Source organism: Sceloporus undulatus, chromosome 1, assembly GCF_019175285.1.
Source record: "Sceloporus undulatus isolate JIND9_A2432 ecotype Alabama chromosome 1, SceUnd_v1.1, whole genome shotgun sequence".
NCBI lineage: Eukaryota > Metazoa > Chordata > Lepidosauria > Squamata > Phrynosomatidae > Sceloporus > Sceloporus undulatus.
In genome coordinates this window covers 187,196,312-187,224,074 of record NC_056522.1, presented here as the reverse complement: position 1 = coordinate 187,224,074, position 27,763 = coordinate 187,196,312, and the positions used below count along the sequence as shown (strand labels likewise).

Genomic DNA, 27,763 nt, shown 5'->3' with positions numbered 1-27,763 from the left:
TGTAAATATTGAAACCGAAGCACAAATGCGTAAAGTCAGTAGTTCAAATAATACTGCTAATTTTTGCTTGTATGCTCTATTTCAGGCAAGTGGGCTCTAGATTTTAGGAGTGTTTTGAGCATCTTGCACTCCTGGGAATTATGCCAAGGAGTTTCAGAATTGTCCATCCCAAACTAGAAGCTCTTTTTATTTAATTGATTTGTCTGAGATTGCATTTAAATATCTGGCAGAACAGAGTAGGGGGAAAAACTGTGTTCATAAGACTCCTCCTTCATGTTGTCAACCGGCCAGGAAAACAAATCCATTCAGGATGCTCACTGCCTTCAGCAGTAGCTGGATAAGAAGAAATTGGGAGGTGAAGGTTTCCATGTCATGAAAATATCTGAATAGGCATAGGAGGAGAAGCTAATTAAAAAGTTGGCAGTCCATGATCTTCTCTGCTTTTCTCTACTCCTCCCATTCCCATCTCTCCTCTTTTTCATTCCATCCCTTTATATTTGGATAAAGAAATTATAAAGCTATACTGACACCCTCTCATTCTCCTTCCCGCCTTCTTTCTTTTCCAGGTATTTCAGGCTAATACTGATGCTTCAGAGGTAGTTCTGAACAAAATCCATGCTCCAGTGTTGACTAGATTTGTGCGAATTCGCCCCCAAGTTTGGCATAGTGGGATTGCTCTGCGACTGGAGCTCTATGGCTGTCGGATCACAGGTATTCATTTTTAAGGTGCTGCAATATAAAGTAGAATAAGAGACTCCCACCAGCCTTTGACTCTACATATAAATGTGGAAGATAGCTTAGCTACCTCCACAACTGCAACAGAGGAACCTCCTGTGCAGAGGCAGCTATAGTGCACTAAGGATAATGTTGCTGGCTTATTTTAGAGCAGTATAGAATTCTAAATGTGGAGGCACCTAAACATTGTCTTATCCAAAGGTAATCTACATTCAGTCTACCAAGAAGTTTCCTCTGAATAGGGAACATGCAGCCCTCCAGATTTTGTACTACAACTCGCATCATCCCTCACCAATGCCTATGCTGGCTAAGGCTGATGGAGGTTATAGTCCCAGCACCTGCCGTTCTCAATGGATATAAATTCAGACAGAAATGAGACCAGGCTGCTGACAAGTGCTTGCCCACCACCACCACCTTCCTCTCAAATTATGGCTGTGCTGAAGTTGTGTCCTCTGAGGGAATAAGGAGGTGCTTTCTTGGTCCTTTCTCCCAGATTCATTGTGATCTGAATTGCAGTAAACAGTATAGGGAATTAACTTTTTACTTCCCCACTGAAATCCTAATGAAGATAGTCCCTCTGAAGCTGATCTTTGTCTTGAGAGGAAAGTCTCCATTTATACAGTACCTGGTACAGAACTTAGAATTATCACTAACAACAACAGTATCTCCCCAGTGGCTGTTTTCATTTTTCAAAGCGCATACTTATTTGTAAAATGCATTTACAAATCTCATATTTACTTTGACCTTGAGACACTTCAGACTAACAGTTCAGAGATATTTCGGCTAAGTTATTGAAGGAGGTCTTGATAGCCCAGACAAAGCCCACATTGCTAAGTGTGGCTCTTAGCCATTGCTCCATATCACATCAATATTATCCAGATTATGGTATATAGTCCATCTGAGTCAGGTGGACGATGCTAGAAGTACCTTCAGGGTAAGGAATGATGTTTTTCTTCTTCCTACCTGACCTAAGTGGGGGTGGGGGTTGATATTTTATTTCTATCTCCCCCTCCCCCAATGCTGAGACTTGATTTGAAAAATTAAAGCAGGTACAGATAAAAGCTGAAATTCCCCCATGTTTTAAAATATGGCACCATCCAACAGTGACATTGAAAGAGACGCATGTGTACCAAGGACCACCAGCTTCTGAAAAGAGGGAAAGAGAATATTCTGCATGTTTTACTGTTTTACTCAGCACTTCTTCACACATTCACATTTGTCACTTAGTTTCTCTGTGCTTAATGACTCACAGTGGGATATATAAAATAAACTCACAAAGGAGAGGCAATGAGGATGGATGGGAAAGTGCCGTATTATGCTGCTCCAATCATGGGATTGGCATAGTTGGTGGCTAACAAAAGGGATGACCCAACTGGTTATCTTGTCTGTTATCAATGCTACTGGCTTGTGCCAAGCAATTTGGGGGGGGGGGGGATTCTTAAAAATTATTGTTTCTTCATATGAAAATCAATACTTGGATGCAGCAGTTATCAACTGATGGGGAATCAAACAATGTGCATGCATATACCAAGAAGCCCTGGCTCATGCACCATTTGGATATACACTGGTGATTTTTAAGGTCACCGTAAGTTGCTTCCTTTGATATGCCAATGAGACTTCTGAGGTACCAAGACTGCAATTCAGCATTTCTTAGCTCAACCCATGTTTTGAAATCTTTCACAGAATGTGATGTCGAAGGCTTTCACAGATGGCATCCGTAGTTTTTTGTGGGTTTTTCGGGCTATGTGGTCATGTTCTAGAAAAGTTTATTCCTGACATTTCACCTGCATCTGTGGCTGGCATTTTCAGAGATGCCAGGCACAGGTGTAGGCAAGATGTAAGGAATAAACTCTTCTAGAACACAGCTGCATACCTGAAAAACTCACAAAAAACTTTCCCTGAATGTTCTGCGACATGCCCATAACTCAGTTCCCTGATTTGCTGGAATATTTGTAGGCCAGCTTCTCTCCTTATACCCCTCCCCAAATATACACACATACTCGCATTAGTTGTGGCTCCAGTGATATTTTATTGCCACATAAAAAGACCATATGAGCCAAGCCCTTGTTTGCATTGTTTAATATTATGGTCTCCACTTATGGTTTATCTCTCATTTGAATGGACTTAACTGATATTTGTTTTTTCAAGAGAACTGGAGTACCAGCCAAGATGCTGTGACTGGATGTGCTGTTTTTCTACTGACTTGAGAGATTTGAGGGCTGGGAAGACAAGGCTAGCTGGAAGTAATGGAAGTGGAGAGCAATTTGGACAAAGATTGCAATAGTGAGGATGTTCTGAACGTCCACTGAGGGGCCCCTGCAGCCTGTGATGACTGTTATAACGCAAAGCACAGCTGGTTTAAGTGTTTTGACATTTCAGTACCTAGCAGTTAGTCGCAGTGGGATGTTACTCCTCCTGTGCTGTTCTGTTACTTACATCATAAATCTGGGTTTTTTGTGTTATACTCATTTCTTTTTCTCCCATCCTCCACTTTTCACGCAGATTCACCCTGCTCAAACATGCTTGGGATGCTCTCGGGCCTCATCCCAGACTCCCAGATCTCGGCTTCCTCTACCAGAGAATACCACTGGGTTCCCAGTGTTGCGCGCCTGGTCAGCAGCCGCTCTGGATGGTTCCCACGCATCCCTCAAGCACAGCCTGGAGAGGAGTGGCTGCAGGTGGACCTGGGAGTCCCTAAGAATGTAAAAGGAGTGATTGTCCAAGGGGCCCGAGGTGGGGACAGCATCAATGTGGCAGAGGCCCGTGCTTTCGTGAAGAAGTTTAAAGTGGCCTACAGCATGAATGGCAAAGACTGGGAATATATACAGGACCCCAAAACAATACAAGCTAAGGTAGGAAGTCTCCACAGGAATGCAGCAGGGAATATGAAATTGCTTTTCACTGATGCTTTCATTTGTTTCCTGCTTGTGTATTTCCCCGAAAATCTGTTTCTTTCTTCGTGGGGAAATTTTACTATGGCTGGACACATTTCAGTAAAAATATATGTTTTCAGGAATAATCCCACTAGCTCACAATCTTTGTGTAAATCACAGTATTTCCTTGAGTATCATACACCACCCTCACTGCTCTTCTTGAATAGTAATGAGTTGCATCCTATACTGTTTGCAGTGTGTCTGATTAGATAACAGTACTGGTTAAGTGTGTGAACAGGAATCTCTTCTATTTGAGTCACATCCATTTTCTGACCATAGGAAGTTCCTGCTTGGACAGAAGTTGCATGATTATCCCAACACTTGAAAAGCATTTATAAGCTGGGAGAGGTCTCGGGACCTAGTCCAGTGCTCTCCAGCTGAGACTTATTTTTAATTCACTTCCTATGGTCAGAAAATGGATGGGACTCAAATAGAAGAGATTCCTGTTCACACACTTCAGTCTATGTTTGGGTTTTTTCATTTCAGACTGCAGGTAGAGGTTCACTGATTGGTCCATCCTTCCTTGTAACCAGGCTTTGGCCTCTGTGTGATGTAGAAAGAAATTGGGAAGAGAGACAGAAACTGACTGTGTTTACACAAGAAGTCAGTAGAGCCATACCAGATTTGAGTCAGTGTATCTGGGATCAGGGTCTGGCTAAGAGGATGCACATTTTGTGCCAAAGCATGCTGTGTGGTTTTGTCAGATGGATTACATTCCGTTTGACAGCAACATGCTTTTTTCTTGTGTGAAACTCGGTCAGAAACTCTTTTGGGGGAGGAGATGGGGAGTAGCCCAGCCCAGTTCTGAAGCAAGATGAAGTGTCATGTTTGGGCCACATGGACTGCTTCTCAGGTACTTGCTTTCTAGAGGGGGGGACCTCCTGTTTTATCTATTTTGGGAAGATCTCTGGGGGAGTTTTCTTCTTGGTCCTTCTATCTGCAGCCAGCAGAGATATCAGCAAATAATACCCTCTCTTGGGGTTTTTTCACATGAGTCTGTTGTAGCTAACATAAGGTCATTAAGAGGGGTGGTTTGTTTTGTTTTGTTTTTGTGCTTTTTTTGAACTCCATAGCAATTTAGAGAGCCTCTGAATCAAGGAAAGATTTTGTATCTAAAAGTATACTTGAATATGTATTTATTTTATATTGTGTGTCCTTCTCCTAGTGTAGGCAGTTAACAGAGTAGATTATAACAGAATACACCTGAAAATTACTCATAATATTAAACAATTAGAAAACACATTTAACATATAGCAAATATGAGAAAGATGCAGTACTTCCCACTAAAACACCTTCCTGCAATCACCAGTTAGTGGCCAAAATCTGCATAAATCAAAAGTTCTCTGCTTGCCTGCAGGAGCAGAGCATAGAAGGAGCCAACCCAGCATCCCATGGAAGGGAATTTCTGTCGCGGCAATGAGACGCAGAGACAGGAATGGGGGTGCACAAGCTTCCCTCAAGCTTGCCTCTCAGCCAGGCTTCTGGCTGGGCCTTTTATTGTCATCTTGCTTACTTCCGTCCATTGTCTTCCTTACAATCATTGATGATAGCCTTGCTCCTAGGTCACCGGACTGGCATGACAGGTGCGTGATCAGTGCATGCTTGGTGCGTGCTCTTGAGGCAAGGAAGCAGGATATGGAGACCAGCTAAGCCAGCCGAATCAACATGGGCTTATCTATCTAATTATGGATAAAGCATTGTCATCTCGAGAGAAGGTCGAAGTCCTATGGTTTGCCAGTAGAACTGCCACGTTTCAATCTTGATGAGCATTGCTATCCTGAGAGAAGGTCGCGACCCCACGGTTTTACCCATGAGGTTGCCACAAATTTCACAGTATGGGAGAAGTTGCCAAGAAGACCTTCTCTCATCTTCTTACTAGACATGACTGTGTAGGTGTTTGGACAAAGATAAGGGCTTCCCCAAAGGTCAGAAAACCTAGACCTCCCCCCCCCTCCTCACATCATCTGGTACACATGGGGCAGGGTCCAAGGTCCAGTTTGATGGTTGACTGTCTACACATAGGAAAGGCAGTCCCAAAGTGAATCCAGGCCATCCCTGCTTTAAAACATATTTAAAAGGCTCATCATTTAATCTGGAGCTTTTCAGAAAATCCTGAGCAACACTGTGTGTCACACTGTGCTGCCTATTGCCACCAAATTAACATAGGCTCCCTCCCTCCCCCAGTTTTACAGGCTAATATACTTTAAGGGACCCTTTCCCTTCAAGATTGATTTTTAAAAGCATCAGGAAAGGAGATTCTGCAGCTACCTTTTGCACTTTGATTTCAGTGGTCAAACACCAGTGCACTTGAAATTAGGGAATGTTTGCTAATAAACTGTGCGGCCCTGCTTCTTGACCTTCCCTTTGAGGTGATGGTAAATGGGTATGCCATCTCTTCTTTATGTTAGTCTCTTGTTGTTGTTACTTAGGCAGTTGAAAAACTGCTTTCAAGTCATCTCTTCTCATCAAGACAACCTGAGAACACTATCACTAAGCAAATAACATGGACTCTTGTGTCGTTTGGTTTCTGTTTTAAAATGCCTGTGCTTGATAGGAAGATTTTGTGTGATGAAAACTGATAGAAAAACCTTTTTTTAACAGACAAAAGTTGGGAAGTTTCTTTTTAGCATTCTCACATTCCCTCCTTCCAGTTACTGCTTTGTAACCACTTGCATTCTCCAGGTTGTTCTGATTTATTATTTTGGGGGGGACGGGGACATATTTGCTGCTCCAATAAAATACAGAAGTTCAAACAAACTTGAAAGAGCAACAGCTGTCCCAGAATAATGCAGCCCCCTTCAGAATACTTTTTGCACTAACCCTTTATTTTTAGTGGCTAGCAGCCAAGAAGACTCATGCTTAACTTCTGTTTGTCTCCAAGATTTTCGAAGGAAACATGCACTACGATACCCCTGAAGTTCGACGGTTTGATCCTGTTCCTGCACAGTACATCAGGGTTCACCCAGAAAGATGGTCTCCAGCAGGGATTGGAATGCGATTGGAGGTGCTTGGGTGTGATTGGACAGGTAAGCCTCCTTAAATTAAAGAAAGAAAGATAATGAACTGTTGTCCTGTCTCCACTTGGCAGGGAGACCAGACAACACACAGCAAAAACCCTGGTTCTAGTGCAAACAGACCAGATACTGTCCAGACCATCCAGTAGTAGAATGAGAATATACCCCCCTTATAATGTATTTAAAAAATCTTACCTTTAAAACACATTCCCCTGAGCCATCCGGTGCTGATGCTGCCAGTCACTCACTCTAAGGTCAGAAGAAACCACCCAACCATGTGATCAATGCTGGGCATTTTGTTGTGACCTCAAAGCAAAATGACCTACAGAGGTGGCAGATATGCCAGTTGGTTCAGTAGGATGTGTGTGCAAACAGCCATCCAGTAACAGAATGGATGACTTTGTAATGGGAGGAGTTGGACAGCTCCAGGGCCAGGATACTCTGGGCTGCCCCTGGAGTGTCCTGGCCAGTGCAGACACAACCTTAATAAAATAGTTGGAGATTTTAGTTTCTCAAAAAAAAAAAGGCACATCAAAATGCTAAAAGTCCCTGTGATACCAACCATATCTTTGTAGTGAGGCCAGACCACCTGCAGTGACAAAAGCAACTAAACTACAAATACAGAAACACTGAAAAAGGAATGACATCACCATTGCGCCATTACCTTTTGTCTTGGCCCTCCTCGCCAACCACTGAGGATTCTTTAGCCACTAGTGCTGAAATGCCCAGCACCTCAACAAGATTATCTTCCCTCCCACCCGCACATTAACCAAATGAGTTGTAATTCTGTAATCCTTAAAACATTGAAAACTTCATTTTTGAAAACAAACAACATCAAAATGCTGGAGAATCTATCCCAAGAAAAGGGCTTATTTGACTTTGGAACTCTTATTTTCATAGTACAGTGGGTCCTTGGTATCTACTGGGGTTTGGTTTTAGGACTCACCCTCTCACCTTGTGTGGATACCAAAATGATAACATGGTGCCCCTTATAGAAAATGGATGAATCCATGAATGAAGAGTCCATGGATACAGAGGGCTGATTGTACATCACATTTTTTTAATAATACAACAAAATCCAAAATTTGCAAAACAGTGATACCTTTATTGGACCAGCTAAAAAGCACAAAATGCATAATCCAAGTTTATGAAGCTACACAGAATAATTTTTATAATGTTAGTGAAGAGATCCCTCTTATGAATGGAATATTCCTGAGCCAGTGGGGAGAGTTAGTTAAAGCCAGGAAAGAGAGTTTAGTCAGAACAAGGTGACAGAATCTAGAAGAATGTTGTTAGAAAAACTTTTCGCTTGTTTATAATCAGAGCATGGAATGTTGGGTTTAAAGAATCGATCCATAATTGTTGATAAGATGGAAAGTGGAAATCAATTTGTTGCTGTTAATGTTGGGAGGAGTGGGATTTTATTTCTTGTGTTATTGTTAATTAGATTATTTATTTATCAATTTATTTATTTTTTTAAAAAAGCAGAAAACCTGGGTTTTATAGATTGCATGTTTGGTTGTCTCTGTTGCCCCCTAGAGTTTCACTTTGTTATTGGCTCCTTCAAAATGCTCTTTTTTATAATTTTTAAGTTGTTTTCCTGTGCCTCACACAGAGCCACAATCCAATGGTTGGGGATGTTCAGATTTGTGCTGTGGTGCCTTCAGGAGTGCTAAATTGGGGAAGGATGTCCTAAAGCATGGAATCAAACAACTCATTCAAGCCTATGGGGCTTGAATATATGCAAAATTCAATTTTCGTGGGAAGGTCTGGAATGGATCTCCCGCGAAAACGGAGGGCTGACTGTACTTCCATTTACTGTACTTTAAGATATTGGATCCATTAGAAACAGCATATTCCCATAGTTATTACTTATTCCAATCTGGACTTCATTAAAGTTTTGATTGTGTTCTGAAGATCAACTCTGATCTCTCTTTGTCTGTTATTAACACAGCACAGCTTGGATGAATTTGTAATAGGTGTCATATAATTTCTTAATACTTCTTGTATACATCTTTGAAATGCTCACGTAATAATTCCTGGATTTATTTATATATCTGTTAGGCATTGTTTTAACAAGTGAGACCTTCAACAAAAAGTTACCATTTATCCCTTTTCTGAGAAAAGGTCTTCCTGTTCAGGGTTCCAGCCTGCCTGCTCTTACCTCCTCCTATAATCCTCTATGCTAGTCTGCTCTTTCCATTTCCCTTTTTCAAATGACATTCAGCTATGCATCTTGCTTAGACCTCATTGTTTTGTTTTGTTGGATATGAGAGGATTTTCCATTTACATTTTTTTAAAATTTCTACAACAAACCTTGGGATTTTTCAGAGCATGCCAATACTCCCCCCCCCCAAATACTAGTTTCTCAGTATTCCCCATTTGAGTTTCTTTTCATTTCTATGAATAGAGTTAAGAAGAATGAATGTAATAATAGCATTCTGAAGACCCATCCATTAATGAGCAGTGATAGGATGGTATTCTGTATGGGCTTCAGCATTTCATTATTTTAAGAATAATGAATATAATAAAAGTTTCCAAGTTCTGCTTAAGATAACAGTTCTAATATTTATAAGTGGAAGTTATCCAAGTGTTACCTGCATAGTTTTTGATAAGTAAAATACTATAGCTCATCTTTGCCTTTGACATGCAGTTATAAACTATGGAAACAATGAAATGGATTTAACCCTCCCCACCAGCTTTTAGTGCAAATCTGAAATGACAAAACACACAATTGCAGTATACTAACAGCAAAATCATTTAAAGCCAGAGAATATTTTCTCTCCTTTATTTTGTTAAGTTGTGTCTATCATTCAATCTGTTTTCCAGATGTGGCTGGTAAAAGAGGCTTGATTTCCATTTAGAAACCACATCTGTAAAAAGCATTTTGTATGGGCTTCTGCTGTGAGAAGCTCAAAGAAGCAGTCCACGCCTACCCTTTCACTGGATTGTTATTACCCCTTAGATAATTACTCCACACAACATATCATTCTGCAAACATTCATCATCAGATTATAAAACAAAAAGAATAGCAAGATGCTTAAAAGCTTTAAATGATTTGATAAAACTGCCCAGAGTGGGATTTCAAAAGGTTAGCACCCACCCAGCTCCACAGTATACATTCCATTGTCAGCGTATTGATAGGTTCATTTCTTCTGAAATAATGCCTGCACCACAAGCCTTTTTTAAGCTTGTCCCTTGCTATTTGTGTATACCTCCCATGCGGTCCTGATTGAGATGTGATGCTATCCACATGAACTGTCCATGGGTACATATTATTGCTATAGTATGAAGCATTTCAGAAGGGAAAGAGTTTGGGGGCTGTTGCCACAAAACTTTGAAAATATTAGAGTAAGGTATTTCATGTAACAAGAACAAGCAAGTTGCCTAACATTCCATATAATAGTGCAGGGAGTGGAAATAAATAGGGATGGGGAAGGGACAAGGGTGGGTGCATTGTCGTCTTTAACATTCTTAGGTAGAACAACTCTGATAGAACAGAAAACCAGTGCGGCAAATGGATAAGGCTTTAGACTGGGATTTGGGAAGTCCAGATTCCAGTTCCCCCGAGCCATAAAATTCATTGAGCAGCCTCCCTTTTAGCCTGGCCTACCTCATGAGGGATTTTCATGTTGATAAAGTAGAGAAGATCCTTGTACATGTTCTGTTTTTAACTCTTGGGAGGAAAGGCAGGATATAAATCCAACAAACAGCAATAATGTGTGGTGGACAAAAGGATGCTTCACCACCACCACCCACGTTAGCAAACATAGGGACCACTTCTGGCTTAGTTTTCACTGAGCTGATAAACTTGAGTATGGACTGTTGTACTTCAGGGTGCAAGGTAGAGCTGCCATAACTGAATGAACCACCAGGGTGGTGGTGGGGAACCCAACCCAAACCCTATAAGTAGACTAATAGATATCTAGGAGAAAGGTTCTAGATCAATTTGCGCTTCTACGTTTTAGTTTTATATGTGTAGGATGCAACCCATGACTGCCACCACGGGATACTATTCAGTCAACTGAGCTCCATCCTGCAGTCTCATGGTGCAGCCCAGGCACAGGTGGGCCATCCTGGTTAGAGGCAGTGCCTTGTATCACTGAGAGAGACAAGAGCAATATTCTGCCTTCTGGTATAATGAAAATACACTCAGAGTAGAGTCAGTGAGGTACTCATGCTTTGCTTGGCTTTCATCCCTATTACACCTCACCCTATGGGGCCTATTAATTGACTAAACCACCTTGTGGGGAGGGGAATCAATTTGGGTTCCAAATCCCCAAGCTCTTATGCCTGTTTGAAGAACATGCTTTTTGCCTCTCACTCTTGTGTGTCTCTTACCCTCAAGGGATTGTGAGCCGCGATAATACTGTGTCCCTGTTTTTGACACCATGAATAAATCTTATTAATTGATTGGAGCAGGCAGTCAATGACCACTTCAGACTTAACTTGCATGCTTGTGCGTTATGCTGAAAGATTAGTTTATGAGTGCAAGGAATAATAGTTGAAGGAGCCGCAATAGAAGCTAGTTTCAGGACATAATTTGCCATTTATAGTTGGTTAGTAGGGAGGGGTGGGGTGGGGTGGGGCAGAATAGAAGCAGTAGGTCAACAGCTGGCTTGTTTCAAAGTCCTGCCAACATTTTTCCCCCTTTCTGAAGATTGACGAACATTAGCTCGTGACTGCTCTTCCCTCCTTTGAACTTACCAACATCTGGTTTCCATTGCTAACAGCTTTGTAAGAGGATCCACAGATGCCTCTTGCAGCACATACCCTGCCCAGCAGGAGTGAGGCCATTTTGCTTGCTTCCCCATCATAGAGAGCATGTTGCCTGGCTTGTTGCTGCAGCTGCCACTGCTGTGGCAATTTCGCTGTATTCTGGCATGAAACCCATACAGCTCAATTGACCATACAAGACACTAGAGAACCTCTAAATGACAAGAGAAAAGGATGCAGCACAGGATGAGGCTTTCCTGTTCAAAGATCTCTCACACAGTCATGTGTGTTCCTACTGTAAATCTCTGAGCACAAGGGAAAACTATTTTCTATATAAGACTTTCAGCTTTGTACTTTTTACTGTGTCTTTTTCATTAGTCATTTTGTTCAGTTTCTTCAGTGCCGTTTACTCTTAGACGCCTTTGGAGTTTTATGGCACCATAACAAATTTGAACCGACAAATCAGGCAGCTATCAGGTTGCAGGGTATTCTGCCAGGATCCAGAATAGTCTCTTGAAGTCTATTCTGTAATATAGTTTGGTAGCAGAAGCTTGGAAGGAAAGGTGAGAGGCAAAGTGTTTAATACTTTTTCTTCCTGCTTTTGCCTTTATATAACTATTAGCTCAATAGAATCAGAATATATTTGCCAACTCTTTTCATGCAAGAATCTGTGGGAAATTGCTATTTGCTTCTGGATTTTCATTCTTAAGAATTTATTCCTCCCCTTGTTGCTTCTAGAACCAAGTTGGTAGCCCTCTTTGTTATGGATACGCATTTCAAAATGTCCACTATATTACAAAGAAGCTCAATGTTCAGGGAGCAGAATCTATACATGTGTATACACCAGCTTTTCCCCTTTTATTACAATTCAGGAATTGTATAAATGGCAACATATAAAAACAGCATTGTCTAACAATGATTAATGACAAAATAATAAATCAATAATTATATGGATATGATAATGTAAAAGAAGGGTGTGGAAGAAAGTTTAAAGGTCAACAGCGTTAATGAGGTTCTAATGTTAATCAGATCCTGGCATGGTTGAATCTTCATGTAGAATGTATTTCCAGAACACTTGATGTTGTGGTTGAGGTTGTCTGACACAAATTATTGTTGATGTACTCTATGAAAAGGAACAATTTTTCATTATATGATGTTTTACATCCTTATACATCAGATATTCTCCCACTGGCCCTTATAGTAGGACATGTTGAAGCAATCCTTTGCACATAGTAATGTGTGGACAGAATGGACTTGATAGTACTCCTTTCATGTTGCAGGATATGTGCTAAACAGTTATTTGAAGCAAAGGGATATAAACATCCCCCCCCCCAAAAAAAATGCAGCACACTGTCACCTACCTATCTTGAAAAAAGAAAAAGAGCACTTGGGTCCATCATGCTCTCTTCTCTTTAAACCACACTTCTCCCTGACTTACCTATCTCTCTGTTTCTATCATCTGTACCAAGAACTTTCATATTCCACAAAAGCTCAGTTAAGGTGGCCTCAAGATATAGCACTGAACAAATTTATGCAAAATTATAAAATTCTCACTAGATACATTGGTGTTCATAGCTTATTTTTTGCGCAGATCTGGAGTTTGCTTGAATCAGAGTTTCTGTCTCCTTATCACAACATCTTTGATCTTTCTTCTGGCACTGCATTTGAACAGCCTTTCATATGTCACACAAACATTTTTCAGAGTTGTGAGTGTAATGGCATTCTTTATGTGCCACTCCAACCTAGTTTTCTTCTTCTTAAAAATAAAACAGCCTGTGACTACATTACGAATTATGGATGGCTTAGTTACATTTATTTGTCCCTTAAATTGCCCTTGATACCTGTTCTTGAGTACGGTAGTTTCCAGGAGTCTTTTCCCCCCATGTGGCAGTGGGACTTAGGATAAAGTGATTGGCCAAAGCATAAAACCAGATGTTTGTCTGCAAAGAGCCATATCACATTCTTGAGTCCTTTACTGTAATTGCATCATTTGTAATGTTGAATAACTTGTTCTTATACATAGGTATATTTGAGGCATATCTGCCTTTTCTAGGTTGCATCCCTTTTATGCAGAAAAAAAATAATATATTGCTTGAGATCTCAGTTTCTCCAGAACTATCCTTGCTTTTTGTTTTTAAAATGAAAGCAGTAAGAACCTGAAGTATAAAGGAGATTGTTTTCCACTGGAGTCCAAAGATGAAAGCCTCGTTTATTTCCTCTGCATCTGTAAATCAAGCTTTACAAGCAATTTGAGCCATGTTGACATCTGTAGCATATGGGAAACTTCATGGCTCTCCTTCCCCCAGTTCACCTCCATTTACCTTCTTACTCTATACAAAAGGAAGGTTTCTTTCTGCTACATTTCATGCCTTAGATGCTGTGAGCCTTGATTCTTTACTTAGGCAATTCATTTAACTTTTTTTCTGGAGATTTGTTTCTCTTTTAGTTTTTCTTTAGATCCAGGGCAGGGCAGCTAAAGGCATCAGATCCCATCTGATCTTGGAAGCTAAGTTGAGTCAACCCTGGTTAGTACTTGGATGAGATATTGCCAATGAACACCAGGTGCTATAGGAGATATTTCAGAGGAAGGAACTGGCAAAATGTATTCCTCCCATATGAAAAGCCTATGAAATTCATGAGGTTGCCAAAGTTGGCAGGTGACTTGAAGGCAAATACACACACTACTTCCAGTACATATTTCCTGCACTGTAGATATGCATTCCTAAGTATCAGTATCCTTCAATGAATTATAAGCTTTACCAATCAAAGCCTTCAGATCCACCAACTCACTTTCAACTTGTCCTATGGGCTGGCTGTCTCCTTCTCTTCCTTTTCTTGCACATGTAGTGGTGACTGTAATTGTCCTAGTCACTGTGTTGCCTTATGATGCACCACATGAAGAGCTCTCCAAGGAAATCAGAGCTTGGAAAATTACTGTTTGAAGTACAAATCCCAGAATCTCCTAGCCAGCATGGTCACTTGTCTCCAGCAGGTATAGTCCAAGAAACAGTCCACCAAAGAAAATTCTCCAGGTTCTGAAGGAAACATGGCCAGCAGGGGAGATGTTAGCAGCCACCAAGAGCATCAAGTACTTGGACACAAGGAAGTTGAACTAGGCTGGTCTTAGTCTTCTCAGTGACAGCAAATGAAGAGCCAGTGACTGTGCAGTTTAGTTAAATAAAACCAGTTTAGTTCAATTCCTTGTGTAAGAGAGGAATTCTGCACAAAACTAAACCACATTCAAATTTTTCACTGAATGATCTGCCATGTCATGGTTGCAGCATGCACAGGCAGAAAGCAACGGTGAATTTGGTGCCATATATGCCAGAGGTTTTTGAGAAATAATTTAGCATAGAAACCTGGGTGAAGTGCCTATGAAATGAACAACTTCACAAAATACAGGGCCTTTTTTGTTCTGCTAAAGTGTCTGCCATGACTGGGGTTTGGATACATTCCCTGAAACATTCCACTGAATGAATGAAACCACATGCTACATGGGGAGGACGGTTTTCTGTTCCAGCCACACAGGGTTGCTACCCAATTTGATGTCCTTTCTTAATCTGAGCAGATGTTTCATTCTTTGACCTTTTGTTCCCTGTTTAATTGCAGAAGTAAAGTCCACTGCAGAGACCCTGAAGCCTACCTTGAAGAGCGAGGAGATCACTACTCAGTTTCCCACAGATGAGGAGGCAACTGAGTGTAACGATGGCTGTGTGGAGAATGGAGGTATTCACTGGGTTGGCCTATCAGTATTGCACAAATTGTGTAGAAAAAGAGCTGCTGCACCCAACAGTGCAGCATCTGCCCCTTGTGGAGGTTTCTAGCTACCTCCAGCCCAAGCCAGCTACTGTGAGGCAAGCAAAACAGAAGTGTCTTATATGCCCTCCACTCACACTACCTTACCTTACCCCACCCTACCCAATCTGACCCAATCTCATAGTCACCCCATGCCCGGTCTTTCTAGAAAGTGTTCCTCATTCTCAGCCATATCCAAATGTAGTATTTAAAGTTAATTTCCACATGCTGAAATCAGAAGGCAACTCATGCTCTCCAAGGTCCAACTTATTCCCACAGGTGTACATAAGTACCTGCTTTAGTTGCCAGTTGCCCACTCCTCCACCTTTTTTCTCACACTGCTTCTCACACCTTTAATCTTCAGATTTCCCACAACCCCTTACAGATTATCTCACCAAACTGTTCCTGCTTCCTAGCATCCTCTTGTCCAACTCATGGTCTCAAGGGACTCCCAGACCCATCCCCTGCTATAGTTAAAGCATCTGCTGCTGACAGCCATTGCCAATAACTCTGACTTGTTAGGCTTGCTCAGTCCCAGAACCAAAGAGCATGTTATATTATTTGCCCATGCTGATAATGACTTCTGATGCCCCCCCTGCAACCCCCTTTTCCCTAACTGCCCTCTCACCATCCTCTTTCCCCCCTTACTGCCCCCCTGGAGCTTTCAGTTGCCCCCAGGGAAGCATATTGCCTAATTTGGGAACCACTGGTTTGTTGTTGTTAACTGCCCTTAAGTTGACTTCAACTCATAGTGATCCCGTGGATGAGACATCTCTAAGGGCCCCAACAGACAGGCCAAAATAAAGCTGCTTCAAGTCACTTTGGAGATATGCTGCTTAAATGATGCATGCATCATAAAAGGCCGGAAGCTGCACCAAAGCCACACTCCAATGTTCAAAGTTCTATCTTTGCACTTTAGGATCTTGTCTACATGTTGTTGTTGTTGTTGTTGTTGTTGTTGTTGTTGTTGTGTGCTGTCATGTCATTTCCGACTTATGGAGATCCTAAATCAAACCTATCAGAGGGTTTTCTTTGCAAGTTTCTTCAGAGCAGGGTTTTCTATTGCCATCCTGTGAAGTTAAGAAAGTGAATTGGCCAAGGTCACTAAACCCATACAATTACACACACACAGTGACACGTAGTACTTTATGCATCGGGCATCAGGCTCATATTCTAACCCTTCTCACTCGCTCATACACACACAATAGTCTGCTTTGCTGGTAAGGGCTTAAAGCACATATCAGAAAAGCAGTTGGAACATCCAAATCCGACAACAGGGGATTAGAGATACTTACTGTGGAGAATGAATGGTACAGTTTTTGGCAGCATCACTGTGGGAAGTATAGTATTATGTGCACTACCTCCCACCTCCCCTTCTCTTTGACCAGGAGAGACAGAGTCAGATAGTTCTCTTCCTTGAACTTCATCTTCTGTGAGTTGGATATGGGCCAGTCTTGTACTGCTTGGGAGCCACAAATTTGTCTTGAGATGCAGTTTGGCCAGTCCAGTCATATTGCTGTCAATAATGTATTTGCAGCTAAGTGATTGCTCTTCTTTCTCCTCTAGTTTCCCAGACAAGGGAACTGGGGATTGCAGAATAATATTACTAGTGACAGCCCAAGCTGTAGAGAGGTCTGTACACAAGTCTGAGCTTATTTAATATCAAGGAGTGAGTGCCTTCACAATTGATTTGCTGTATAGTTAAGAGTGGTGTTTGTCCTTTTAAAAAAAAGAGGACCAACTCTGATGTAATTATGTTTGTTCTGTCCAGAGACTGCCTTAGGTAGCTTCCAAGAGAGGACTCACTTCTCCTCTCCTTTATTCAAATAGGCTGGGAGCAATCCTCATAAGGTTACCCCTAGAAACTTTGAGTTGGGATAACCTGATTGTAAAGAGGGTGATTCTCATAGTTCTCTAGGAAAAATAGTTGAGTCGTGCTGGTTATAAATCTGTTATTAAATAGATTGCACATCTCCCACCAGGAGATACATGCATGTGCAAGTCAGAACAGGTGCAGCCCAATGACTAGTTCCTGCTTTAGGAAGGAAGCCCAGGAAGAGCTTTGGGGTGGTTGGGCCTCCATAGTCACCTTGTGGCAAGAGGCCTGATCCCCATATTTCATCATAACCTTCTTCCTGACATTCTGGTTTTTTTTTTCTGTGAAGGGTTTCCCCCCCCATAAATAGTCATTCATAAATACATGATTCTGTGAGAGCCAGTGTGGTCTAGTGGTTTGAGCATTGAACTATGACTCTGGAGAACAAGGTTTGAATCCCAACTCAGCCATTTAAATCCACTGAATGACCTTGCCAAGTTATACTCTCTCAGTCTCAGAGGATGGCAATGGCAAACCCCTCTGAAATAACTTGCCAAGAAAACCCTAAGATAGGGTCACCATAAGTTGGAAATGACTTGAAGACACACAGCAACAATAACAAAAATCATTCTGTCCAGCAATACCTCACCTGCAGTCTCAAGAAACATAGTCCAGACCTCAAGTTTATTTGCTCATGTGAAATTAGTCTTAACCACTATGTTTCACTGAATTACTATAGAATTTTATACTTACAAAGAAAATAGTAGTTTCTACCAATTATATGTTTCAGGACAACTGTGGATAGTTTAGATTGTTTTGCTTTGATGTAGCTGTGCTTTTCATGCTTAGAATTCACAAACGCTTGATTTAGCTATGGTTTTCCTTTTCAGGCTCTGCAAACAATGGTTCACAATTCTTTGGACAGTCAGATTTATGGTAGTCTGAAAGAAACAATACTTCTCTCAGGAGGATAATTAGATTAGATCATAAATCCAAAGGAACTATGTCCATTATTAATATTAGTTATGAGTATTACTATTTTTTTTTAAACCTGGGTGGATTGTTTCCATTTCTGTATTAATGGCTGCCCTGACGGCTATCATGCACAGGTCCCCAACCTCTCAATTAGTGATCATTATCTTTGTAGGTTTAGTGATTTAAAACTTCCTCCTGATTCAGGAAAACTTCAAATTGGCTGCAGCTGGCACTGTAATATTTTGTCCTGAATTGCCCTTCCTGATGTGAAGGGATGCTATCACTATTGTTGCTTGGAATAGAATACAGTATAGCAGTTTTTCTTTCAGCTTTCCCATGTGAAAGTTCCTCCAGATTTCTCATATCATGAAGTTTCTTCTTTCTCAGTTCCATCCTCCCTGGAATGGCCAGTTTGGGGCACTATTTTAGTCTTTGATAAACTGTATACATCAGGGAAATCCAAGGCTGGAATACAGAGTATCAGCAGGGCCTCTTACCCTTCACACTGAGTCTTCTAGAACACAGCTGGACTCAAAGCACAGTACAGAAAAGGCTGTGGACACCAAAATGTTTTTGGAATCAATGGGATTCAAACTACGACTTTTAAAGTATGTGTAGGATTTGAGGTCCCATCAGTTTTAGCCAGCATAGCTAGCAGTCTTTATGGGAGTAGTAGTCTTTATGGGAGTTGTAGTCCAGTAATAACCAGAGGGCCACAGTTCCCCATCCCTGATTGAAACCATTCCCGTTAGCATTAGTACCCATTGATTTGAACCCGCATGTGGTGAGTCCACGTTGTTCATTTATTGTGACACAACAGATGTGAAAGAGTTAACAGAATGAATGCTACCAATAAAGCTTTCCAGTTGTCTGTTAGAACCTTAGAAACAACAGAATTCATTGGAGTTTCACAGTGAGGTATTTATTGTGCATGTGAAACAGCCCTGAGTTACAACTCTGAATTACACATATAAAATGATGTTTAAAACTATGGTCAGTGTTTCTTAAGACACGACCCTGACAGAACAACCTCACTCTAGTCACCTAGCTGCCTATTGGTTTGATTATTTATAGTCTACAAATGTCAATACTTCTTTGAGTTCTTCTTCTTGATCATCATCATCATCATCATCATCATCTTTTCCCACTATCATGGAGTGATATAGCACAGGTGGAGAAAATAGCAATTCATCATTAATTAGCAGGGTTTACACTCAAAAAAAGTGTTAAAGAGAAAAATGAGAAGCATGTAGTGCTTTTTATTTAATAATAATAATAATAATAATAATAATAATAATAATAATAATAATAATAGGTTTTATTTATATACTGCCCAATCACTGGGAATCCGAGCGGTTTACAATAGAGGGGATAACAGACAGTTCCCTGCCCACAGGCTTACAATCTAAAAGACACGACACAAAAGGAGAAGGGAATGGTGAGGGGGGGAGGGAATCAGGTCCAGCATTCTTCTCTCCCTCTGAGGCCTGGACCAAGGCAGATGGACCGGAGGGAGGGCTCTTCTTCTTCAGGCTAGCCCCTGATGGAACTGGGCCAGCCTACTCTCTCCCTCAGAGACCGAAAGACTTTGCTGAGGGATGTGCATATGTACATTTTGAAGATTTGGAACTTAAGACTGATCTGCTGCTGAAACATGAGATATGTTAAAAGTATCGTGAGGCAGCCAGAGAGAGAACATGCACGCACGTGTGCATGCCAGAGACTTCATACTTCCTTAACTATTTATGATTTGTTAGCTATGTTAGTTATTAGCTAGCATTCTGTGTGCCTGCCCTTTCTTTGATGCCATTTTTATGTTGTTCTGTTCTTCTTGTAAGATTTCCAGATCCCTGTAGGATTCAACTGCAACTTTGATATTCCTGGGGATTTTTGTGGTTGGACGCATGATACGTCAACAGGATTTACATGGGCTTTCCATTCTAGAAACACTTGGACTAGCCATTCAGGACCAGGGATTGGGGCCTATCCAGGTAAGCCAGTGCATGTGATCTCTAAAGGAACAGACCTATTATGTATGACTCATGAACAATGCAGTAAAAAAGCAAGCTCCTGAAGCATCTCTTTAAAAATATGATGTTAACAATTCTGTGACTGTACTGTCTTTTTAGTGATTCTGTTGTAATTCTACACTTACCATTTTTAAGAGAAATGTGACACATTTTCCAGTCAGAAACAGATTGTAATTCAGATTCATATCTTCAGAAAACAAGACCTTCTAAGATACCAAATGTGAATGCTGACTCATGGCTAAAATCATGCTGCTATTGCTTACACCCCAAAGAGACGATTTGGATAACGTTCCAGCTTTTCACATACATAATGAATTCAAAATAACATGCAGTCTTCTTTCCTACTGTATGCTGAATGGTACTGTCCTGAGGGAGAGCTTTTCCTCTTTGGTTGGCTTGGCTTTGAATTAGTTGTAAACCAGGGAATCTCCCATTATTTTAGAATAATTCAGTCCCTATTTGAACCTTGGTATATATGAGCCTTATTACTTTAAACACCCTTGCTTTTTCTTCTGCTCCTGTATTCACTTTCTTGCGCATATATCATCCTTGAATCTGGCAGTGAGTAGTTCTTAAGCTTCCTGCATTGTGTTCGCACATTTATTCCTGAGACCAGCACCCGTACATGTGTAAAAAGACCCCTGAGATTGGTGCTTTGACAGTTCTACTGGGACAGAGGATTGTGTCCTCAGACAAAAGAATTGGTGGCCTTTTTTTAGGAATGTAAGAACACACTGAGGTTTTTTAAATGTGAGCCTTTGTGTGGTGTAGACCATTGCTATTCAAGGGGGGATCTGTGGAGTGGTACTGGGTTGAGAGTCCATAGGAAGTTTCCAGGAAAGAAAGGAAGAGTGGTAACCAACAGGCCCAAATATGGTTCCGTTTCCTGACACATTGGAGGGACAGCCCCTGCTGCTATGCTACATCAGGCACAAATGTAGACAACAACAACAAAAAAGAGGCCTGTTCCTCTGCTTTTGCAACAGATCCTGGAACTGATGCTCCCCCCAGCCTCTTCATTAGACTTGCAGAAAACAGGAAAGCTTTGCTAGCATTGAAGAAACATTTCCCTGCATCGTGGACAAGTGTTAAGATTTCACACCACAAATCCAGGGATTACTAGAAGTGGGCCTGTAGTTTGAGGGGGATCTCTCACACGGTTAAATTTTATCCTTAAGGCTACCTGAGTGCACTAACACCAATCACAGTAACATCTGTGTGTGATGAGCATGGATATTCAATAAATCCAATTGATTCCCCCTCTGCTTTCCAGTGGGTCTTCACTAACATGACAGTGTTTTGAAAACTAGCAATTTATTCTCCCTGATAGCTGTTCCTTGTTGCTGATAACTGGATTGACTGATCTAAGAGGCTCTTGAAAAGAAGGATGGTGTACCTCTATTAGGCAAACCAGAAAGGGGGGATTTGTATGATATAAGAACAATGGATTGCTGATTAATGTGACTTTTAGCTAGTTAAATATCAGTCTTTGTGTACAGTAGTGGCTTTTAAACTTTCTGTCTTTTAGAGGCCACTTCCTTTATCAAACATGCTGCAAACCAAGTCTGAAATGTTTGTTCCAGTTTCCCAGAGCAATACAGCAGATTCTGGAGTATGTTATAGGATATGTAGTCAGTTCATGTGTGGCCCTGGATGGGACTGTGGGGCTTCATAGAACTGTTGTCCCAGAGGACTTCCCCAAAGCAAAGCCTACAGCACAGGATGATCAGAAGTGGTGGCAAAATGTATGTGTACACGCGTGCATATGTGAGTGTGTTTTAAAGCAAGGCTTCTCTGACTATTCTCACTCATATTTCAGCTGAACAACCCTAGGGATGAGGAAGAAATGTGGTGAGTTTAAATTCCAAAGTATACCTTCGAGATTAATGTCATGGTTGGATATAGGCCTATTGTAAAGATCCATGGCAAAATCCATCCCTGCCTCAGTGGGCACCATTTCTATAAACAGAACTGTGCCTGAGATGTTTTGACCAGATGTAGTCATCAGCCACAAAGGCCAGAAGAAGACAACAATTGTGGACATCACAATACCCTTTGAAAACAAGAGTCCAGCCATGAGGGAGGCTACAGAACATAAACATAAGAAATATGCCCCTCTAGCTGATGTACTGAGACAAAGGGGATATGAGGTCTCTGTCCATGTGTTACTTGTTGGAGTCCTGGGTATCTGGGATCCAGCAAATGAGCCTGTGCTAAGAGTCTGTGGGGTAGGAAAGCGCCATACCAAACTTATGTTCAAGCTAATGGTGTCAGATACCATTAGATGGTCTTGAGATATTTACACTGAACACATTTCAGGCCACCACCTGAAGTATGAAGAGTCAGATGCTGTTCCTGTAGAGAGGGACAAGCTTGGAAATAATTTCTCTTTCTTTTCTTTTCTTTTTTTAATTTCCATCTTGTTTCAATAATAGAAACTATTTATATTCTATATGTGGCATGCTACTGTTTAGGCACATTAGTAATGACTTGCTTGTGATCTAAAAGTAAATATATATTTTTGGTCTCTTTTAGTATCCTTTAGTATTCTCTATTTCTTTTAAAATATGTTTTAAGAACTTAACCTATTCTAGGAACGACATTTGCTTTGTATTTACTACTAATATACTGTCTTATTATTTCTATTTGTGATTGCATTCTTTGGATCTGACATGTATTATTTATGGTTTTTATACTGTATTTACAAATATTCTTTAATAAAAGGATTAGTCTGTACTATATCAGCTTCCATGACAAGATGGTCTGGCAGCTGATTTCCCTTCCTTTCCCATATTCGTAGCAGCTAGAACGTGGAGCTCCTGCTACATAGGCCAAAAAGATAACTGAAGTTGATGTGCTGTCACTTTCAAGCTCATTGCATAGTGGGGAAACATGGCTCCCCACCCATTGGGTCAGTAGGGGCAGCCACATTTGTACTTCTGCTATCTTTCTGAGAGCAGTGGCATATCATCACATCTTGTCACTCCCAGGAGAAACAGCAATAGTTATCTTCAACACCTTAGGTACTAAGCTCTGGCCATCTTCTAACAGGTTCAGGTTTATTTGAAACTCATTGTGGAAACCACTGATCTGAGCAGAGAATGACCTTTTGTAGTGGTGGCTTTGGCAGCAAGGATTTGCTTTCTAACTAAATCCCCAGTGCTTCTGGGTTATTGGCTTTCCAAGCATGTGTACATGAATGAATTTGCAGATTCATAATATTAGGCTCCTGAAACTGTTGTTACAGGTTCTAATGTATCATTTTGATGGAGTGGTTCCTTGCCCCGCGCACATCAGAATGTGTCCTGTAAATGCATCATCTATAGATTGTGCTGTTTAGTGCATTTGAGAAGGTTGCTGCACACAACCTATTTGTGAGAGGATTACACAAAGAACTGATGGGTGCAACATGGCTCATGTTTGTATATGCATTCATGTGTCCTGGGGTCAGCAGACTTCAGGCTTATGGGATCTACTTTTGAATAAAATAACCCAAATCCATCATTTGGAGTCTGGTACCAAAAATGAATTTAGAAAGAAAATATTCTGAGCCCAGGAATCTACCAGAGTATAACAATATTCACAACACACAAATCCTCTCTTTTTACCTCACATTTTTAGCCAAACAGGAAAGGCAACATTTGATGGACACGGATGCATCCATAGTAGCTGGTGGCTCCCTTGTCAATGGTGTGGCTAATCTGCTCTGGGTTTTAATATGAACTTATTTTGAGGGGATAGCATTCACAATCTTGGATAGCTCATTTTGAGGCCAGAATAAACCGGAAGCAGGTTCATTATCCCTTTGACATGGAAGAGATAAGCCACCACTGTACATGCCTGGTTTGGTCCACTCACAGACTCTCCTCTTGAGGCTTGATACAGCCACATCACTTACAGAATATTCTGATTTAGCAAGAACCAGACTGTCTGGGCATCTAGTGAATATCTCGGGTTGATGTGGGGTCATGGTGTCTGTGACAGTGGGGTGAGGGGTGGAGAAACATTTTCATATTTCAAGTGTTTATCTCTTCAGCATTTAGAGTGCTTTAGAAGATTAACATCAGAGGGTGACTGTGGCCTCAGGCAACAGGAGAGAACACTTACAGGCAGCCCCAGCCTTCATAGCCCTCCCCAACTCGTTCACTGTAATAATGTTTAATTAATATAATAAGCCTCCTGCAAGTAGGCAAAAATTACTTATTTTTATAACTCAGACTCAATTTTTCATTTCATTTCCTCTCCCCTGATGCTGCTTATAATTAATTGTTCTTTTTTCTTTCCATAAGAATTTATGACTGCATATGTTTGGTAAAGAAGCAATTTGCTTTAGATTGCTCCTGTATGGATTGCTGTTCTGCCCATTCAGTCAAAGAGCACTCCACCTGCATTTTAGCCTCTTCTGTGTGATACCCATAAACTCTTGATGGGCATGGTACTTCAAACAGTTTCTGTGGTCTGTGTATGGTGAGTTTCCAGTGAATATCTCTCAATGCATCAATCATATTTTTCACTGGTAATATGCTTGTGGTGGTGGATCTTAAGAAGAGTTCATCTGTCAAGGAGGCAGAGAAAGAAATGGCTGGAAAGAAGTTGGGAGAAGGGAAGGTAAACCAGTAGGCATTTAGTTGAAGGAAAGGAAAGGAATGGAATCATTTTTTACCCTGATCTCAGAACAGAAGAAGATGCATGTGGGAGGGCAAATAACTGTGAGCTAAATCAACTTTTGTTAGGAGCTGCTAAAAAAGGGAAGGAAGCAATTAGGTGTGATTTTTAATTATTAATTTTTTTGCAGAGAAGGATGGTGTTTTTTGTACCTTAGTGAAGTATAAGAGTTAATGCCTAAGGATCTGTATAACTACATCATGAATTGCAAATATGTTAGGGGGTAGATGTGCATATGTTGTCATTCAAGTGAAAAAAAATGCAGTTTGCACATGGTCATGTATTTTAGGAGTCACCTTTGCGTTGCAGACAGATTTTAAGTTTTATACCTTGAGCCCTAGCAAACAACAAACAAACAAACAAACAAAAATTGAATTTATTTGTCATAGGGGCTGCTTGTTTGTTGTTTGCATAGATATTTAGCTGGACATTTGACTTCATTTTTTTCTGAGAAGATGGATGTAATGTAGGCACAATGGAAAGAAAGGTTCACTTAAAGCTTCCAAAGCATGTCCTTCCCTCTTGCCTAGACAACGGGAGTCTTTGATATTTCCAATCAATGACTGCAAATCATGGGGATGCCATTTCCTGTTTTCTGCTGATGCTGGCAGGGAAGTAGCAAGGGACTGGGTAGGTGGGTGGGAAGGGACTGAACCTTGTTTCCAGCTAAAGTGCCAGGAAGATAAACTCTCCAAGACACTTCATCCAGGCATCTGGTGATATCAAGACTATAGCCATACCCCAGTTTCATCTTGGTTTCAAGTGGAGGTGGGATCTGGCCCACACCACAAAATCCTTCCCATTTTAAAGATTTGCAGTGGAATCCAGTGCATATCTTCCCTGTAAGAGTGTATGTAATTTAAGTGGTTTGAACAGTCATTTGGGAGTAAATCATTGCGGCTGAATTACCAGTAGTGATGCATAGTTTACATACTTGAAGCATGTTGTGGCTCGGTTGTAGAACACAGTGTGCTTGTAAAGGGCCCTGGTTTTAACAACTGACATTTTCATTTTGATGTACCACTGTACTATTGACCTATTGCATGAATTCCTGTTTCTGAAACCAAGCAGGGAACTGAGAACCTGGACAAGCCAAATGAGTGTTGAGCAACTGTGTTATTGCCAGTTCTCTTATGCAGCATGCTGGTGACACAGCATAGAGAAGGATCCAGCATTGGTGCATCTGTGGACCTTTGTGTCATGTATGAATTAAATGCAGAAACAAAACTATTCTGTGTGTCATTTCCATAGGTTATAACATATACTGTTACAGCCTTTTAACCAACATACCCTACGGATGTGTTGAACTAAAATCCTCACCCCTTCCAGATAGGGATGGTGAGATGTATAGTCCAACACATCTGGAAGACTTCAAATTGGGGAAGACCATTCTGGATTAGAAAGAATGCATTGCGTTTAGAAGCACAATGGCACACGCCTGTGCCATTGTGAATAACCACCAGCTTGTCTGTAGTCTGAAAGAATAGGTTTCAGGGACATGAAGATTTATAATCTCATAGTGGTGAGCTGTTGTGGCAAGTGGCTGTTAAACAATGTAGCCAGAGTTTCCTTGCCATAGGAAGTTTGTTTCTAATATCTATCTACACTGCTTTGAGATTCTTGGACTGTTCTTGGAAGGCCCTCTGTTTCAACTTTGAGCCAGGCTTATGTGCTCTTTCTTGTTTGAGCCTCTGAGGTAAGATCTTACAGAACTCCCTGGAATTATGATATATAATGCCACCCTTACAAGAGCAGTTCTGAAAACATTTGAAATGTTTTGCCCTATTAAAACTTTTAAATATATATTTATTTTTATTTGGGAGGGCAAGAAGAACCAATATGCCGTTAAACCTCTTCTTAAAGAAATGGTGGGGCAAAATGCTTTCTTCTTTCATGGCAACTGTTTGCTCATTTTATTAGATTAAAACAAAAAACCCAAACACTCCCCCTTCAAAACAGACTCTCTTGTTTTATGCGGAAGAATTGTCATATTGTCCAATTTCCACTCCCTTATACTTTTCCAACCCCCACCCACCCCTGCCATATCTAAAAGACAGCATTAGGCCTCAGGCAATAAAGGATGAAGACAAATAAACCCCTGCTTTCTCTTCAAAGAAGTCTTGAAATCTGGCAGCCCCAGCTTCACCCCTCTCCCTCCCTCACTGGAAAGTCATTGGGCAACTGTTTTCATTCTGTGGCCTGGACAGATCCTGTGCTTCTGAAACAAAAAATGGTCCCTCTGTGTTCAGTGTAAAAGGCCTGTGGCTACAAATAGGATACTTCCATAGAGGCAGCATGGTGTGCTCCTTAAGAAGTGCATGGATAATGCTCTGGCTTCTTCGTAGGCTAGCCATACAAAACAAACTTTAAATAGAGTGGAATGAAAGAGAAGATCAGGTTCTTGCCAAATTTCTAAACAGAAGAGAAAGTGTTGGTGTAGCAATATCACCTGAAAGAAGTTTAATTAGTAAAATCCGCACAAAAGAAGCACTTGGTCTCCTGATGCCTTTTTGCTTTCCATTTCATGTGTGGGTGTCCACCCACACAGTTTTACAGCTCTCTCTTTTGACATTGGGGATGACTCCTCCAGACACACACTGCTTTCATTCCATTTTTTCCAAGATAGTCTTTCAGGCAGCTTCATGTTTCCTTTTTTAGCCCCATGTTCCTTGTACCTCCAGCTTCACAGATTATCTCCATGCCATCCCCTGAAAGCTCCTGTTACATGCATCCTTCAGTCCTCGAGCCATGTGGAGAGATTGCAAACATTTTTTCCCTATGGATTTTCACATGCCTTCCATAGGCAAATAGATTCCCCCGTTAGCTGCGGTGACAGAGTTTCATACATCATCCAGTCAAACCAGGCTTAAGCTACAACTGCCTCTGCACGTTTACCTGGGAGTGTATCTGGTTGAACTAAGGGCTCCTTCAGACAGGGCAAATGTTGTTGGAGGTTGCAGTATTTGTATCAGTAGTTTTTGTTTTTCTAGTTTGCAAACAGACACACAAGCAGCACCAACCAGCTATTTATTTATTAATTTGTTTTGATATAGGCAATCTAATTCAATACCAACATAATAAAAC

The 27,763-nt window shown here is 41.0% G+C and overlaps 1 protein-coding gene across 1 annotated transcript in view; it reads left to right on the top strand.

Annotated features, from left to right (window-relative positions):
• Positions 1 to 27,763, top strand: part of NRP2 (neuropilin 2) — a 123,974-nt gene that overhangs the window by 53,186 nt on the left and 43,025 nt on the right. The window contains exons 7-11 of the mRNA XM_042463439.1: positions 567 to 711; positions 3,238 to 3,587; positions 6,550 to 6,694; positions 15,008 to 15,124; positions 19,823 to 19,975. Coding sequence (XP_042319373.1) covers positions 567 to 711; positions 3,238 to 3,587; positions 6,550 to 6,694; positions 15,008 to 15,124; positions 19,823 to 19,975 — 910 coding nt within the window. The remainder of the gene's footprint in view (positions 1 to 566; positions 712 to 3,237; positions 3,588 to 6,549; positions 6,695 to 15,007; positions 15,125 to 19,822; positions 19,976 to 27,763) is intronic.